Below are 17,469 nucleotides of genomic sequence, written 5' to 3' on the forward strand. Positions count from 1 at the left end.
TGATTAGGTGTGTTGGGATGTGATTATGAGTGTAGGGATGTGATTAGGGGTGTAGGGGTGTGATTATGGGTGTAGGGTGTGATTATGGGTGCAGGGGTGTGATTAGGGGTGTAGGGGTGTGATTAGGGGTGTAGGGATGTGATTAGGGGTGAAGGGGTGTGATTAGGGGTGTAGGGGTGTTATTAGGGGTATAGGGATGTGATTAGGAGTGTATGGATGTGATTAGGGGTGTAGGGGTGTGGTTAGGCGTATAGGGATGTGACTAGTGGTGTAGGAGTGTGATTAGGGGTTTGGGGATGTGATTAGGGGTTATAGGGATGTGATTCAGGGTGTAGGGGTGTGATTAGGGGTGTAGGGGTGTGATTAGGGGTGTAGGGATGTGATTAGGGGTGTGTGGATGTCATAAGGGGGTTCGGGGTGTGATTAGGGGTATAGGGGTGTGATTAGGGATGTAGGGGTGTGATTAGGGGTGTACGGATTTCATAAGGGGTGTAGGGGTGTGTTTAAGGGTGTAGGGGTGTGATTAGGGGTGTAGCGGTGTGATTAAGGGTGTAGGGGTGTGATTAGGGGTGTGGGGGTGTGATTAGGGGTGTAGGGGTGTGATTAGGGGTGTAGGGGTGTGATTAGGGTTGTATGGATATCATTAGGGGTGTAGGGATGTGATTAGAGGTGTAGGGGTGTGATTAGGGGTGTAGGGGTGTGATTAGGGGTGTAGGGGTATGATTAGGGGTGTAGGGATGTGATTAGGGGTGTAGGGGTGTGATTAGGGGTGTAGGGGTGTGATTAGGGGTATAGGGATGTGATTAGGGGTGTATGGATGTGATTAGGGGTGTAGGGATTTGATTAGGGGTGTAGGGATGTGATTCGGGGTGTAGGGGTGTGATTAGGGGTTAGGGGTGTGATTATGGGTGTAGGGGTGTGATTAGCGGTGTATGGATGTGATTAGGGGTGTAGGGGTGTGATTAGGGGTGTAGGGATGTCATAAGGGGTGTAGGGGTGTGATTAGGGGCGTAGCGGTGTGATTAAGGGTGTATGGGGTGTGATTAGGGGTGTAGGGATGTGATTAGGGGTGTAGGGATGTGATTAGTGGTGTATCAATGGGATTAGGAGTGTAGGGGTGTGATTAGGGGTGTAGAGATGTGATTAGGGGTGTAGGGGTGTGATTAGGGGTGTAGGGATATGATTAGGGGTGTAGGGATGTGATTAGAGGTGAAGGGGTGTGATTAGGGTTGTACGGGTGTGATTAGGGGTGTAGGGGTGTGATTAGGGGTGTAGGGATGTGATTAGGGGTGTAGGGATGTGATTAGGGGTGAAGGGGTGTGACTAGGGGTGTAGTGGTGTGATTAGGGGTATAGGGATGTGATTAGGGGTGTATGGATGTGATTAGGGGTGTATGGATGTGATTAGGGGTGTAGGGGTGTGATTAGTGGTGTAGGGGTGTGATTCGGGGTTATAGGGATGTGATTCGGGGTGTAGGGGTGTGATTAGGGGTGTAGGGATGTCATAAGTGGTGTAGCGGTGTGATTAGGGGTGTAGCGGTCTGATTAAGGGTGCAGCGGTGTGATTAGGGGTGTAGGGGTGTGATTAGGGGTGTAGGATGTGTGATTAGGTGTGTATGGATATCATAAGGGGTGTAGGGATTTGATTAGGGGTGTAGGGATGTCATTAGGGGTGTAGGGATTTGATTAGGGGTGTAGGGATGTGATTATTGGGTGTAGGGGTGTGATTAGGGGTGTAGGGGTGTGATTAGGGGTGTAGGGATGTGATTAGGGGTGTATGGGTGTGATTAGGGGTGTAGGGGTGTGATTAGGGGTGTATGGATGTCAAAGGGTGTAGGGGTGTGATTAGGTTGTAGGGATGTCATAAGGGGTGTAGGGGTGTGATTAGGGGCGTAGCGGTGTGATTAAGGGTGTAGGGGTGTGATTAGGGGTGTAGGGGTGTGATTAGGGGTGTAGGGATGTCATAAGGTTTGTTGGGGTGTGATTAGGGGTGTAGCGGTGTGATTAAGGGTGTAGGGGTGTGATTAGGGTTGTAGGGATATCATAAGGGGTGTAGAGATTTGATTAGGGGTATAGGGATTTGATTAGGGGTGTGATTAGGGGTGTGATTAGGGGTGTAGGAATGTGATTAGGAGTGTAGGGATGTGATTGGGGGTGTGATTAGGGGTGTAGGGATGTGATTCGGGGTATAGGGATGTGATTAGGGGTGCAGGGGTGTGATTAGGGGTGTGATTAGGAGTGTAGGGATGTGATTAGGGGTGTGGTTTGGAGTGTTGGGATGTGATTAGGGGTGTAGGGATGTGATTAGGGGTGTAGGGTATGATTAGGCGTGTAGGGATGTGATTAGGGGTGAAGGGATGTGATTAGGGGTGTAGGGGTGTGATTAGGGGTGGAGGGATGTGATTAGTGGTATTGGGATGTGGTTAGGGGTGTACAGGTGTGATTAGGAGTGTAGGGATGTGATTAGGGTTACAGTGGTGTGATTTGAATTTCCCTTAGACTGTCCTCTCTACCCCAGGTCAGAGCTATGCTACGGGGCTACTGATAGAGGATGCCGGAGACATTCTAGCATTTGGTTTCCCTCAAAGACTGCCGGCAGATCTTGTTTAAAAATTTGGGAATCCTCCAAACCTCCCACTGTATCAGCATGGTTAAAAGATCTAACGTCTTTTCTACACTTAGAAAAACAGTATATACACTTTGAGAGGTTTTCTTGAGATGGCAGCTTTTAATGTACTTTTTTTTCAACAGTTGCCTTCTATTGATCACCGTGCTTCTACACCTGTATTTTTGTTGCTGTTTGGGGTTTTAGGCTGAGTTTCTGATGTAAGGGCTTTATAAATACATTTGATTGATCGATTGAGTAAGAGTTTTGTCCAACAGGGGTTTATGAGAGGGTGTGGGAGGGGAGGGATAGTATGTTGTGATATTTGTTATTTATTTTTATGTATGTATGTATGTATGTATGTATGTATGTATGTATGTATGTATGTATGTATGTATGTATGTATGTATGTATGTATGTATGTATGTATGTATGTATGTGTGTGTGTGTGTGTGTGTGTGTATGTATTTATGTGTATGTGTATGTGTGTGTGTGTGTATGTATGTATGTATGTGTGTGTGTATGTATGTGTATGAATGTATGTGTGTGTATGTGAGTGTGTGTATGAATGTATGTGTGTGTATGTGTATGTGTACATATGTGCATTTATATGTATATTTCTATATTATTATTTCCAGTTGTATGTTTTCATTTATTTTATTTTTGTATGTATGCTACTTTTGTTGTTAAGGGGACCTCCTAGCGGATCCCGCTATCGGGATTAAAATTGACAACATCCGGTGATGCTGGAGCGCGCTAAATTCAAATGACAAAATTGTAATATTAAACATTTATGAACATACAAGTGTCTTACATCATTTAAAAGCTTAACTTCTTGTTAATCCAACCGCTGTGTCAGATTTCAAAAAGGCTTTACGGCGAAAGCATACCATGCGATAATCTGAGGACAGCGCCCCACATCAAAATACTTTTTCAAACCAGAACCAGAACACAAAATTCCAAATAGCGATAATATAAATCACTTACTTTTGAAGATCTTCCTCTGTTTCCAATCCCAAGGGTCCCAGCTACACAATGAATGGTTGTTTTGTTCGATCAAGTCCTTATTTATATCTACTAAAGTCAGTTAAGGTGGCGGCTTTGATTTCAGAAATCCACTCGTTCAACATGCATACAAACAAATCCAAAAAGTTACTGGTAAAGTTCGCCCAAACAAGTCAAACGATGTTTGTAATTAATCCTCAGGTACTCTAATATCTAAATAAACAATAAAATTTAAGACGGAGAATAGTATGTTCAATAGGGAAGATAAATAACGAAAAGTGCGCACCTCATTCACTCGCAACAAGACTACATTTCTAATGAGAGACACCTTGGAAAAACTACAACTACTCGTTCGTTTTTCAAAAAACAAGCCTGAAACCCTTTCTAAAGACTGTTGACATCTAGTGGAAGCCATAGGAACTGCAATCTGGGAGCTATTTATTTGTATATCCCATAGTCTCGCATTGAAATGGCCTGTGACATCAAAAAAATTAAATCTGAATGTATTTTCCTCGGGTTTTCACCTGCCATATCAGTTCTGTTATACTCACAGACATTATTTTAACAGTTTTAGAAACTTTAGAGTGTTTTGTATCCAAATCTACCAATTATATGCATATCCTAGCTTCTGGGCCTGAGTAATAGGCAGTTCTCCATCTCGCGTCTCACACACACACACACACACACACACACACACACACACACACACACACACACTGTCCACGATTTGTGTGTGTGTGTGTGTGTGTGTGTGTGTGTGTGTGTGTGTGTGTGTGTGTGTGTGTGTGTGTGTGTGTGTGTGTGTGTGTGTGTGTGTGAGACGCGAGATGGAGTGTGTGTGTCTGTTTGTAGGGCGAGGTGGGGGGTGCGTGTAATCTCAGTATGTTCTCAGTGTGAATAGTGTCGTGGCTGTGAAGGTTCTTCCACCGCCGCAAGTTGTGTGTGTGTGTGTGTGTGTGTCTGTGTGCATGCGCGTGTGTGTGTGTGTGTGTGTGTGTGTGTGTGTGTGTGTGTGTGTGTGTGTGTGTGTGTGTGTGTGTGTGTGTGTGTGTGTGTGTGTGTGTGTGTATGAGAGCATGCGTTCCGTCTCTGACTGCCGTTTTGGTCCTTTATTCCTCTCTGTGTCTTTTGTAATGGTTCTCTACAGGGTGCGCCCAGCACTCTAGCAGATTACCCAGAAATCAAAGAGCAGAAAGGGGGCTAAACTATTTAACACTTTTCTACAGAAACCAGAGCCAATGACATCCCCATGCTTTGCAATTGAAAGTAGGGATTGAAATGAATTGACGGAAGTGAGAGAACAGCTATGGTCCGTTGTTGTGTTCATAATAAATAAATAGCATTCAAACCTAATTATCCTTTAATACCAGATCAACCACAATTCTTTTGAAGCTTACACTTTCTTTTACTGTGTGAATCCAGTAAATAATCGGGCCAATAAACCTTACGTGTCACGTCCTGACCATAGTAAGATGTTATTTTCTATGGTACAGTAGGTCAGGGCGTGACGGGGTGTTTTTCTATGTTTTGTATTTCTATGTTCATGTTCTAGTTTTGTATTTCTATGTTGGTTTTGTTTGGGATGATCTCCAATTAGAGGCAGCTGGTCCTCGTTTTCGCTAATTGGAGATCATACTTAAGTAGGGTTTTTTTCCACCTGGGTTTGTGGGAGATTAGTTTTGAGTAGTGTCTGTTTCACCTCTATGTCACGTTTTTTTATTTTTTTTGTCATTCTAGTTTATTTAAGTATTGCATAGTTTCACAGTATAAATAAAACGTGGAACGAGACACACGCTGCACTTTGGTCCGCTCATTCCTATGACAACCGTGACAACATGAAATATCATTTATTTTTGTATATTAAAATAAATTGCTCACAGTTATTACATTATTATTATTATTATCTTTTTTTGATATACATTTGAAAATACACTGAGTGTACAAAACATTAAAAACACCTTTCTAACATTGCGGTGTTGAAAGTGTTCCACAGGGATGCTGGCCCATGCTGACTCTAATCCTTCCCACAGTTGTGTCAAGTTGGCTGGATGTCCTTTGGGTGGTGGACCCACCTTGACACATACAGGAAACTGTTAAGCGTGAAAAAGCCAGCAGCATTGCAGCCTGGCCCCTATTACCGTACCCTGGTTAAAGGTACTTCAATCTTTAGCCCATTCACCCTCTGAATGGCACACATACACAATCCATGTCTCAATTGTCACAAAGCTTAAAAATCTCAAGTCTTCTCCCCTTCATCTGCACTGATTGAAGTGGATTTAACATGTGTCATCAATAAGGGATCATAGCTTTCACCTGGATTTTATCCTATTCTACAGTATCTTAGTCTATGCCGCTCTGACATTGCTCGTCCAAATATTTATATTTTCAAATTTTATTCCTTTACTTTAGATTGTGTGTATTGTTAGATATTACTTTGTTAGATATTACTGAACTGTTGGAGCTAGAAACACAAGCATTTTGCTACACCGGTTATAACATCTGATAAACATGTGTACAGTATGTGACAAATACAATTTGATTTAGATTTAGATTTCTGATTTTGACTTGATTCACCTGGTCATCTGTTAGGGAATGAGTGTTCATAATGTTTTGTATACTCAGTGTACATTTGTGAATGTGTTACTGTGTAATTGTACATGGCGCTGGATGTTTTGTGTGACAGCATGTTCCTCTAGCTAACAGGCTGTATAATTCAGAGATATGCTGTAAATGGGACTAAGCTGTTCTGACGCTCCCGTCACTTCTGTGACGCACAATGGTGCAGAGAAACAACCTGTTTAGTATTGGTGTTTCGGAGACAGCAGAAATGCTGTGAGAGGACAGGGAGGTACAGAGAGAGAGAGAGAGAGAGAGAGAGAGAGAGATGTGCATGTCGTTATGATTCTGTAGCCTGTTCTCCATGTGAGGTGTGAGCGACGGTGTAGCGCCTCCCATCCCATGCAGGGGTGTGGGGTGAATCTAATGGCTTCAACATTCACACACACACACACAGAGAGAGAGAGACACATACACAGGCACACAGCCCAGGGACCACGCCAGAGGGGACTCGTTACTGCTCCGGTGGCAACCAGGGTTGCCGTGGTGACACGCTGGGGGGCAGATGGTCTCCATGGCTGCTTTCTGTATTCTACACTCCCTGTGACTGATCTAGTACATCAGCCCTGAATCTCATTGGTTCACTGACGCTCCTTTAGGGCTGTAGTCCTTGCGGTTGTCGAGAGCGTTTAGCGTCCTCTCTGTCACTGTCATATGTACGTAAACAGGGGTGTACCAAGGTAACCTGCCTAAATGACTACCGACCCGTATCACTCACGTCTGTAGCCATGAAATGCTTTGAAAGGCTGGTCATGGCTCACATCAACACCATCATCCCAGAAACCCTAGACCAACTCCAATTTGCATACCGCCCCAACAGATCCACAGATGATGCAATCTCTATTGCACTCCATGCTGCCCTTTTCCACCTGGACAAAAGGAACACATGTGAGAATGCTATGCATTGACTACAGCTCAGCGTTCAACACCATAGTACCCTCAAAGCTCATCACTAAGCTAAGGACCCTGGAACTAAACACCTCCCTCTGCAACTGGATCCTGGACTTCCTGACGGGCCCACAGCAAGTGGTACCGGAGCGCCAAGACTAGGTCCAAGAGGCTTCTAAACAGCTTCTACCCCCAAGACATAAGACTCCTGAACATCTAGTTAAATGGCTACCCAGACTATGTACATTGCCCCCTTGCCCTCTCCACACCACTGCCACTCTCTGTTGTTATCTATCCATAGTCACTTTAATAACTGTACCTACATGTGCAGTTGACGGCAGGTAGCCTACTGGTTAGAGCGTTGGACTAGTAACTGAAAGGTTGCAAGATCAAATCCCTGAGCTGACAAGGTAAAAATCTGTCGTTCTGCCCCTGAACAAGGCAGTTAGCTCACTGTTCCTAGGCCGTCACTGTAAATAAGAATTTGTTCTTAACTGACTTGCCTAGTTAAATAAATAAAATAAAAAGTTGGACGTTTACATACACCTTAGTCAAATACATTTAAAATCAGTTTTTCACAATTCCTGACATTTAATCCTAGTAGAAATTCCCTGTCTTAGGTCAGTTAGGATCACCACTTTATTTTAAGAATGTGAATGTCAGAATAATAGGAGAGAATGATTTATTTCAGCTTTTGTTTCTTTCATCAAATTCCCAGTGTGTCAGAAGTTTACATACACTCAATTAGTATTTGGTAGCATTGACTTTAAATTGTTTAACTTGGTTCAATCGTTTTGGGTAGCCTTCCACAAGCTTGCCACATAAAGTTGGGTGAATTTTGTCCCATTCCTCCTGACAGAGCTGGTGCAACTGTGTCAGGTTTTGTAGGCCTCCTTGCTCACACACACTTTTTCAGTTCTGCCCACAAATTTTCATAGGCTTGAGGTCAGGGCTTTGTTATGGCCACTCCAATACCTTGACTTTGTTGTCCTTAATCCATTTTGCCACAACTTTGGAAGTATGCTTGGGGTCATTGTCCATTTGGAAGACCCATTTGCGACCAAGCTTTAAGTTCCTGACTGATGTCTTTAGATGTTGCCTCAATATATCCACATAAATTTCCTACGTCATAATGCCATCTATTTTGTGAAGAGCACCAGTCCCTCCTGCAGCAAAGCACCCCCACAACATGATGCTGCCACCCCCGTGCTTCACGGTTGGGATGGTGTTCTTCGGCTTGCAAGCCTCTGTAACGGCTGTCTTCGTCGTCAGACGAAACAGAGAAGTCATCGTCTGAGAAAGTGGACCAATACGCAGCGGAGTTAGTGTTCATCATTGAAGTTTAATTTACTAAAGAACACTACACAAAACAAAACAAAACAAAACAAGAAAACCGACAGCCAAACAGTCCTGTCAGGTGCAAAACACTAAACAGAAACAATTACCCACAAAACCCCAACGGAAAAACAGGCACTTATGTGTGACTCCCAATCAGCAACAACACTCTACAGCTGTGCCTGATTGGAAGCCACACAGCCAAAATCAACGAAACAAACCAACATAGAAAAATGAACATAGAACGCCCACCCAATGTAACACCCTGGCCTAACCAAAATAACGAACAAAAAACCCCTCTCTATGGCCAGGGCGTTACAGCCTCCCCCTTTTCCTCCAAAATAACAATGGTCATTTTGACCAAACAGTTCTATTTTTGTTTCATCAGACCAGAGGACATTTCTTCAAAAGTACGATCTTTGTCCCCATGTGCAGTTGCAAACCGTAGTCTGGCTTTTTTATGGCGGTTTTGGAGCAGTGACTTCTTCCTTGCTGAGCGGCCTTTCAGGTTATGTCGATATAGGACTGGTTTTACTGTGAATATTGATACTTTTGTACTTGTTTCCTGTAGCATCTTCACAAAGTCCTTTGCTGTTGTTCTGGGATTGATTTGCACTTTTCGCACCAAAGTGTGTTCATCTCTAGGAGACAGAACACGTCTCCTTCCTGAGCGGTATGATGGCTGCGTGGTCCCATGGTGTTTATACTTGTGTACTATTGTTTGTACAGATTAACGTGGTACCTTCAGGTGTTTGGAAATTGCTCCCAAGGATGAACCAGACTTGTGGAGGTCTACAATTTATTTTCTGAGGTCTTGGCTGATTTATTTTGATTTTCCCATGATATCAAGCAAAGAGGCACTGAGTTTGAAGGTAGGCCTTGAAATACATCCACAGGTACACCTCCAATTGACTCAAATGATGTCAATTAGCCTATCAGAAGCTTCTAAAGTCATGACATCATTTTCTGGAATTTTCCAAGCTGTTTAAAGGCACAGTCAACTTAGTGTATGTAAACTTCTGACCCATTGGAATTGTGATACAGTGAATTATATGTGAAATAATCTGTCTGTAAACAACTGTTGGAAAAATTACTTGTGTCATGCACAAAGTAGATGTCCTAACCGACTTGCCAAAACTATAGTTTGTTAACAAGAAATGTATGGAGTGGTTGAAAAACGAGTTTTAATGACTCCAACCTAAGTGTATGTAAACTTCTGACTTCAACTGTACATTTCACCTCAACTAACCAGTGCCCCCGCATATTGACTCTGTACCGGCACCCCCCTGTATATATTGTTCTTTTTTACTGCTGCTCTTTGTTATTTGTTACTTTTATCTCCTTTTCTTATCCGTCACTTTTTAAAGTGCATTCACTGTAAGGTGCATGTTGTATTCGGCGCATGTGACTAATAACATTTGATTTGATTTGATTTATTTAGGTTTCTACGTGATCACCTGTGAGTCTGTAGAAAACTGTTCCTGTGTTTCCTGGCTTAGTCGGACCTTACGTCTGTGTCTCCACGAGCTCTGTTTCCTCTCCGTGTCAGATTCACAAACCCAGTGACCATCAGAGAATGTTGTACATTTTAGTGAGCAAGGTTTTCACTCCCAATGTGTTTTACACTGGACTAGCGATATGTGTCTTTAGGTGTGAACACCTTCGTCTCTAGTTGAACTGTTCCTGTGTTCCTGTAGTCTGACCTATGACCTCCTGTCTGTTGTGTTGTGTCTCCAGGAGTCTTAGCGGTGGCTGCAGCAGAGTGATCCAGCAGAAGTAGCAGGGTGAGATAAGTTAGAGGTCAAGATGGCAGGACAGGGGCTGCTGCCCTCCACCAACCGTTACCTCCTCCTGCTCCTGGGGGTTCTGTCTGTGGCCCACGCCTCCGTCTTCCTCAAGGCCCGCTTCCAGAGGGACCGCCGTAACATCCGCCCCAACATCATCCTCATTCTCACTGATGACCAGGACATGGAGCTCGGTGAGTCTGGCTTCACAACCCTGTTCCTGGAGAGCTTCCGTCCTGTTGGTTTTCCCTCCAGCCCTAATCTAGCGCACCTGATTCTAGTAATTAGCTGATTGATCAGATGAATCAGGTGAGTTACTCTGGGGAAAGAGAGGAACAAACTAACACATTCCCGGATGTTTTTTTCTTCCATATTTAATTTATCTGTGTCTGAGTATGTCTCACTATGTCCCTGTCACACAAAGACGTGTTTGTCTCGTAACAGTTAACAAAGACAAGGAGGTGCCTTCTCATTATGGTCCTGTCTGGTAACAGTTAACGTAGACAAGGAGGTGCCTTCTCATTATGTCCCTGTCTGGTAACAGTTAACATAGACAAGGAGGTGCCTTCTCATTATGTCCCTGTCTGGTAACAGTTAACATAGACAAGGAGGTGCCTTCTCATTATGTCCCTGTCTGGTAACAGTTAACAAAGACAAGGAGGTGCCTTCTCATTATGGTCCTGTCTGGTAACAGTTAACGTAGACAAGGAGGTGCCTTCTCATTATGTCCCTGTCTGGTAACAGTTAACATAGACAAGGAGGTGCCTTCTCATTATGTCCCTGTCTGGTAACAGTTAACATAGACAAGGAGGTGCCTTCTCATTATGTCCCTGTCTGGTAACAGTTAACATAGACAAGGAGGTGCCTTCTCATTATGTCCCTGTCTGGTAACAGTTAACATAGACAAGGAGGTGCCTTCTCATTATGTCCCTGTCTGGTAACAGTTAACATAGACAAGGAGGTGCCTTCTCATTATGTCCCTGTCTGGTAACAGTTAACATAGACAAGGAGGTGCCTTCTCATTATGTCCCTGTCTGGTAACAGTTAACATAGACAAGGAGGTGCCTTCTCATTATGTCCCTGTCTGGTAACAGTTAACATAGACAAGGAGGTGCCTTCTCATTATGTCCCTGTCTGGTAACAGTTAACATAGACAAGGAGGTGCCTTCTCATTATGTCCCTGTCTGGTAACAGTTAACATAGACAAGGAGGTGCCTTCTCATTATGTCCCTGTCTGGTAACAGTTAACATAGACAAGGAGGTGCCTTCTCATTATGTCCCTGTCTGGTAACAGTTAACATAGACAAGGAGGTGCCTTCTCATTATGTCCCTGTCTGGTAACAGTTAACATAGACAAGGAGGTGCCTTCTCATTATGTCCCTGTCTGGTAACAGTTAACATAGACAAGGAGGTGCCTTCTCATTATGTCCCTGTCTGGTAACAGTTAACATAGACAAGGAGGTGCCTTCTCATTATGTCCCTGTCTGGTAACAGTTAACATAGACAAGGAGGTGCCTTCTCTCAGACTGTCTACTAATTATCTACTTTTGTTTGTTACCCTCCATCTGACAGTGTGGCCTGTCTTCCTGACTGCTGCTGAGCTTGACGCCAGCTCTGTCTCTCTCTTTCGCTGTCTCTCTCTTTTTCTCTCCCTTTCTTTCGCTGTCTCTCTTCTTCCTCGACCAGGGATAGGCCAGACTCTTTCATGGCCTGATTGGTGTCACACTTCTGCCCCAGCCACAGCTAACACACCTGACTACAATAATCAACTAATCAACTTACAATAATCAACTTCAGTTTGGAAAGCAATTAGTTTAATCAGTTGTGTTTGCTGGGGATAGGAGAAACGTGTCACACCACTCCAGCCCCTGAGGACTGGAGTTTCCCACCCCCTAGAGTCTCTCAGTCTGACAGACAGACAGTTAGAATTGCCCACCCCCTAGAGTCTCTCAGTCTGACAGACAGACAGTTAGAATTGCCCACCCCCTAGACTCTCTCAGTCTGACAGACAGACAGTTAGAATTGCCCACCCCCTAGACTCTCTCAGTCTGACAGACAGACAGTTAGAATTGCCCACCCCCTAGACTCTCTCAGTCTGACAGACAGACAGTTAGAATTGCCCACCCCCTAGACTCTCTGTCTGACAGACAGACAGTTAGAATTGCCCACTCCCTATACTCTCTCAGTCTGACAGAAAGACAGTTAGAATTGCCCACCCCCTAGACTCGCTCATTCAGACAGACAGACAGACAGAGAAATGACTGTCAGTCTTCTATGCAGCTGCCATTGTCAAAGGCACACCAAGCCAGATGCCGCGTGACGCCCTCTCACTGAGAGGAACACTTTGGCACGTCAGCACCATTATACCCACAATACATCACTTCCCCTACGTCAAGGGCTCGGCATGCACACCCAAGACTCGTCTCTCTGTCTCTGTCTGCTGTGTTCAGAGTTGTGCTGGCATGGGGGTTGGAGAAGGGGGGTATTAAACACTTTTCCGCCAGTCATTTTCACTGCGCTGGGAGAGAGAGAGAGAGAGAGAGAGAGAGAGAGAGAGAGAGAGAGAGAAAGTACAAACGGCAAAGTTTCAAACCAGCTCATTTCATAACTTAAAGGATTTCATTCCCTAAAACCCCAGTAGATTAACCTACCGCAACCAGAAAAATGAAAGGAATTTCAATGCCCATTGTTACGGAACGAAAAAGAGAGTCTGTAATTCCGAATGGAAACCATGGGGTTCTAGATAAAAGTCCTTGGGAGTAATTTTCTAAAGCAATTTTGACAAAAGCCTCTATTCCATATAGGGGGGCGAGCAGCACTTATATCCCTTTATCTGTCATCACCTGATATTACATCCAGACCACCGAGAGACCAACACTGCTCTCTGCCAATCACCCTCTCCGCTGTGGGCAGAGGACCTATCCGACGTTAAATCGCTGAATATGCAAACTTTCTACTGGGTAATTAACTATGAGTAGCCAATCAGAGCTCCTCCTCCGTCATCAGCCCCACTTCAGAGCACTCCATATATTACTAGGTACTGTGCTGTTCTCGAAACACTAACCCCTCTCCCATCTCCAGCTCTCTCCAAACTGCATCCTTGTCCCCTTAGGCAGGCTTGAAAATGGACACTCCAGTTGCATCCAGCTTTACTTAGAGTATTTTACCCCTACTCTCTCTCTCTCTCTCTGTGTATCTCTGTCTCTCTCTCTGTCTGTCTGTCTCTCTCTCTGTCTATCTCTCTCTCTTTCTGTCTCTCTGTCTCTCTCTGTTTCTCTGTCTCTCTCTCTGTCTCTCTCTCTCTCTGTCTCTCTCTCTCTCTGTCTCTCTCTCTCTCTCTGTCTGTCTCTCTCTCTTTCTGTCTCTCTGTCTCTCTCTGTCTCTCTCTGTTTCTCTCTGTCTCTCTCTCTCTCTCTCTGTCTCTCTCTGTCTGTCTCTCTTTCTGTCTCTCTCTGTCTGTCTCTCTCTCTGTCTGTCTCTCTCTCTTTCTGTCTCTGTCTCACTCTCTCTGTTTCTCTGTCTCTCTCTCTGTCTCTGTCTCCCTCTCTCTCGCTCTCTCTCTCTCTCTGTCTCTCTCTCTCTCTCTCTCTGTCTTTCTGTCTCTGTCTCTCTCTCTCTGTCTCTCTGTCTCTCTCTGTTTCTCTGTCTCTCTCTCTGTCTCTGTCTCCCTCTCTCTCGCTCTCTCTCTCTCTCTGTCTCTCTCTCTCTCTCTCTGTCTTTCTGTGTCTCTCTGTCTCTGTCTCTCTTTCTCTTTCTCTCTCAATTCAATTCAAAGGGCTACCCCTACTCTCTCTCTCTCTTTCTCTGTATCTCTGTCTCTCTCTCTCTCTCTCTCTGTCTCTCTCTCTTTCTGTCTCTCTGTCTCTCTCTCTCTGTTTCTCTGTCTCTGTCTCTGTCTCTGTCTCTCTCTCTCTCTCTCTCTCTCTCTCTCTCTCTCGTCTTTCTGTCTCTGTCTCTCTCTGTCTCTCTCTGTCTCTCTGTCTCTGTCTCTCTCTCTCTCTCTCTCTCTCTCTGTCTTTCTGTCTCTGTCTCTCTCTGTCTCTCTCTGTCTCTCTGTCTCTGTCTCTCTCTGTCTCTCTGTCTCTGTCTCTCTCTCTCTCTCTCTCTTTCTCTCTCAATTGAATTCAAAGGGATTTATTGGCATGTGAAACACATGTTTACATTGCGAAAGTAAGTGAAATAGACAATAAACAAAGTGAAATAAACAATAACAAATGAACAGTAAACATTACACTCTAAGGAATAGAGACATTTCAAATGTCACATTATGGATATGTATAGTGTTGTAACGATGTACAAATAGTTAAAGTACAAAAGGGGAAATGAATCAACATAAATGTGGGTTGTATTTACAGTGGTGTTTGTTCTTCACTACTTGCCCTTTTCTTGTGGCAACAGGTCACACATCTTGCTAGTGTGAGATTCCACTGCCTCTCTCTCACCTTGTCAAAGTAATTTTCACAGCACTTTACAATTACATTACGCCAGTGGAAAAGGTGACACTGTTCCTGAATGAAAATGGCCCCTGAAGACTCCATATTGCAGGATGATTGCCTATTTTGTACAGGCTATTTTAGGTGGCTCTCCAATAGATTTGGCCAATCAACATATTGCTCACTCCAAGTGTACTAGGTTAAAGGTGTCTGTAGCGTATCACAAAATACTGTTTGGAATTCAACTTAGACAGCCCTGTTATCTGTGAAAAATCTCCCATGTTACAGTTTTTTACAATCGCTAGGATCCATTTCTCAATACTTAGGTCACTTTTTCAAAAATCTTCACACAGTTCTCCTAACCAAATTTCAGCTTGGCACAGCAGTTCATTTCACGTTCAAAATGCCCTAAAACTACCAAAACACTTCATATATGTCTCAAATCAACTCGTTCTTCCATAACACTAGCAAAGGTTGTCCCCCAACAAGCACACACTGTCACTCATAAAACAACGACCTAAACAACACTAACAACAGGCAGCATTACACAATGTTTTCTTTACTAAACACGACACCTCTCTACTGTTTACAATTCACTGCAGTATATGTTACAGGAATGAATCAGACATGATGCAATATGCTTCAATATGTTTTATGTCATTTGTTGGCATTGAGTGATTCCAAAATACAAGAATTTGTATATACACCAGCTACCGATACAGATACAGTAGCAATGCTAGTCAACCCTGTCTTCTGCATTTGGCCACAGGTCCTCATCCATGTCACATCTTATGTCATCTTGGGCAATACACCTAGAAAAGAATCTTTTGGCATGCCTGGTCCATCCCTAGCAATCTTCTGCAGATATGTCCAGGCATCCAGCATTTGTTGCGTCTAGGAGGGACGTTTGATCATGTGGATGGTGGTCATAAACCTCCACCTCCATGAGGAAAATAATTCCTCTATGTGGTTGAGGAATGGAGAGTAAGGAAGGAGGAAAAGTGACATCATCCTGGGATGGGCTGCAAACCAGGGCCTTCCCTGTAGCTCAGTTGGTAGAGCATGGTGTTTGCAACACCAGGGTTGTGGGTTCGATTCCCACAGGGGACCAGCACAGAAAAAAAAAATGTATGCAATGTATGCATTCACTACTGTAAGTCGCTCTGGATAAGAGCGTCTGCTAAATGACTAAAAATGTAAAAAATGTAAAAAACCACTCTGTGTCTGCACGGGAGTGGTGAAATGCCACATTGTCCCATACAATTACAAACATTGGCCGATTTGGCCTCACTGCAACCCTTTCCTCACCTGACACAACCCTTCCATAGAGGTCATCCAGGAATGAAATGAGACGCTCGGTGTTGTATGGTCCAATTAGCGGTTTGTGTAACAGCAATCCATCAGAGGATACTGCTGCACACATTGTGATGTTGGCACCCCTCTGGCCCGGGACATCCACTGTGGCTCTTTTCCCAATCACATTCCTTCCTCGCCGCCGTGTTCTGGCCAGGATGAAACCAGCCTCATCCACAAAGATGAATATGTGGGGTGTTTGCCTGGCTTCAATCTCCATGACTCTCTAAAATAAATCCACAAGGCACCATAGTTTCCATTATACCTAAAAACATGCCTCTGCCCTGTTTGGTTTAGTTCAAAACCAGTTGTGTATTTTATAGTCATTTTACCTGGACTTATTGGTTCCTGAGTTGCTTGACTCGTTCAGAGTCTCAAAGGGGACAGTGTACAACTGCTTCATCCTGACTTGATGTTGTTTCAGGACTCTAGAAATATTTGTTATGCTTACATTGTCTGCCAACACTCTGTCCCGAATCTCTGTGAGTTTTATGCCATTGTTTCTGATGACAATATCAACGATTGCAGTTTCCTGCACAGCAGTGAAAATCCAACCTCTCCCGCCTGTAGGAGGTAACCGTTGGGTCCTAAGCAGAAATACAAAAACAATTACAATTACACACAAGTAGGTTTGGAGGCTTTGCTCAATTGACTTCTGTTATGTGCAGTTCAGTCAGATGCCTTTGCAGAATGCACATCTTACCTGTTGTTTTGCTGGACATTTCTCAGAATAGATGCCACTGTTGAGCGTTGCAGATTTGGCTGCACTCTCAGACCAGCCTCTCTCATTGAGAGAGACCATGATTTATTACATGATCAATTATAGTAGCCCTAATCTCATCTGAGACTACAGCTCTTGATCTTCCTCTCAGTCTTCTTCCACCATGCATACGTACTCCTCTCCCTCTCCCTCTCCCAGCCACTCTTCTTCCTCTGTCAGCCACTTCTCTATCTCTGTCTGGGTCCATGTTTACATTACAGTACAGCATTTTTACTAAGATGTCCCCTTTTGTATAGATGGTAATGTAATTGAAAGACTAACACCTGGGCAGGTGTTCAGCTACAATGGGAATCAGCTGTGGTTGGTCTAATTGTTTTGATAGTATTTAATCTTTTAGATTTGGAATATATTTCAATATGGTATTACTGTAGAAATGTAGCACATTTCTGTCTTATTCATTTTTGTGTTATTGTAGGTTTTGAACTTCAGTTTAAACAGTTTTGAAAAGAGTATGTAAACATGTGCAAATTGGCCTGTAGGTACATAGAGATTTGGTGGTGGTTGTATCTGAGTGAGAAAAGAGTTCATGAAAATTGAAAGATGTAGTCATTGAATGCATTTTGTGTCAAAGCAATGACAAATGATCCATAGTTGTGCTCACTGTGTGAAGAGTTTTGAAAAGTGACCTAAGAATTGAGAAATGGGTCCCAGCGAATGTAATAAACTGTAA

General features: G+C 43.8%; 1 protein-coding gene across 7 annotated transcripts in view; it reads left to right on the forward strand.

The window, feature by feature from the left end:
- The window catches only part of LOC106566486 (extracellular sulfatase Sulf-2), a 283,200-nt gene that overhangs the window by 200,414 nt on the left and 65,317 nt on the right, over positions 1 to 17,469 (forward strand). For all 7 annotated transcript variants that reach the window (XM_045692954.1, XM_045692955.1, XM_045692956.1 and 4 more), the window contains one exon: positions 10,186 to 10,426. In XM_045692954.1, coding sequence (XP_045548910.1) covers positions 10,255 to 10,426 — 172 coding nt within the window. In that variant the 5' untranslated portion in view covers positions 10,186 to 10,254. The remainder of the gene's footprint in view (positions 1 to 10,185; positions 10,427 to 17,469) is intronic.

Source organism: Salmo salar, chromosome ssa13 (genome assembly GCF_905237065.1).
Source record: "Salmo salar chromosome ssa13, Ssal_v3.1, whole genome shotgun sequence".
NCBI classification, from domain to species: Eukaryota; Metazoa; Chordata; class Actinopteri; order Salmoniformes; family Salmonidae; genus Salmo; species Salmo salar.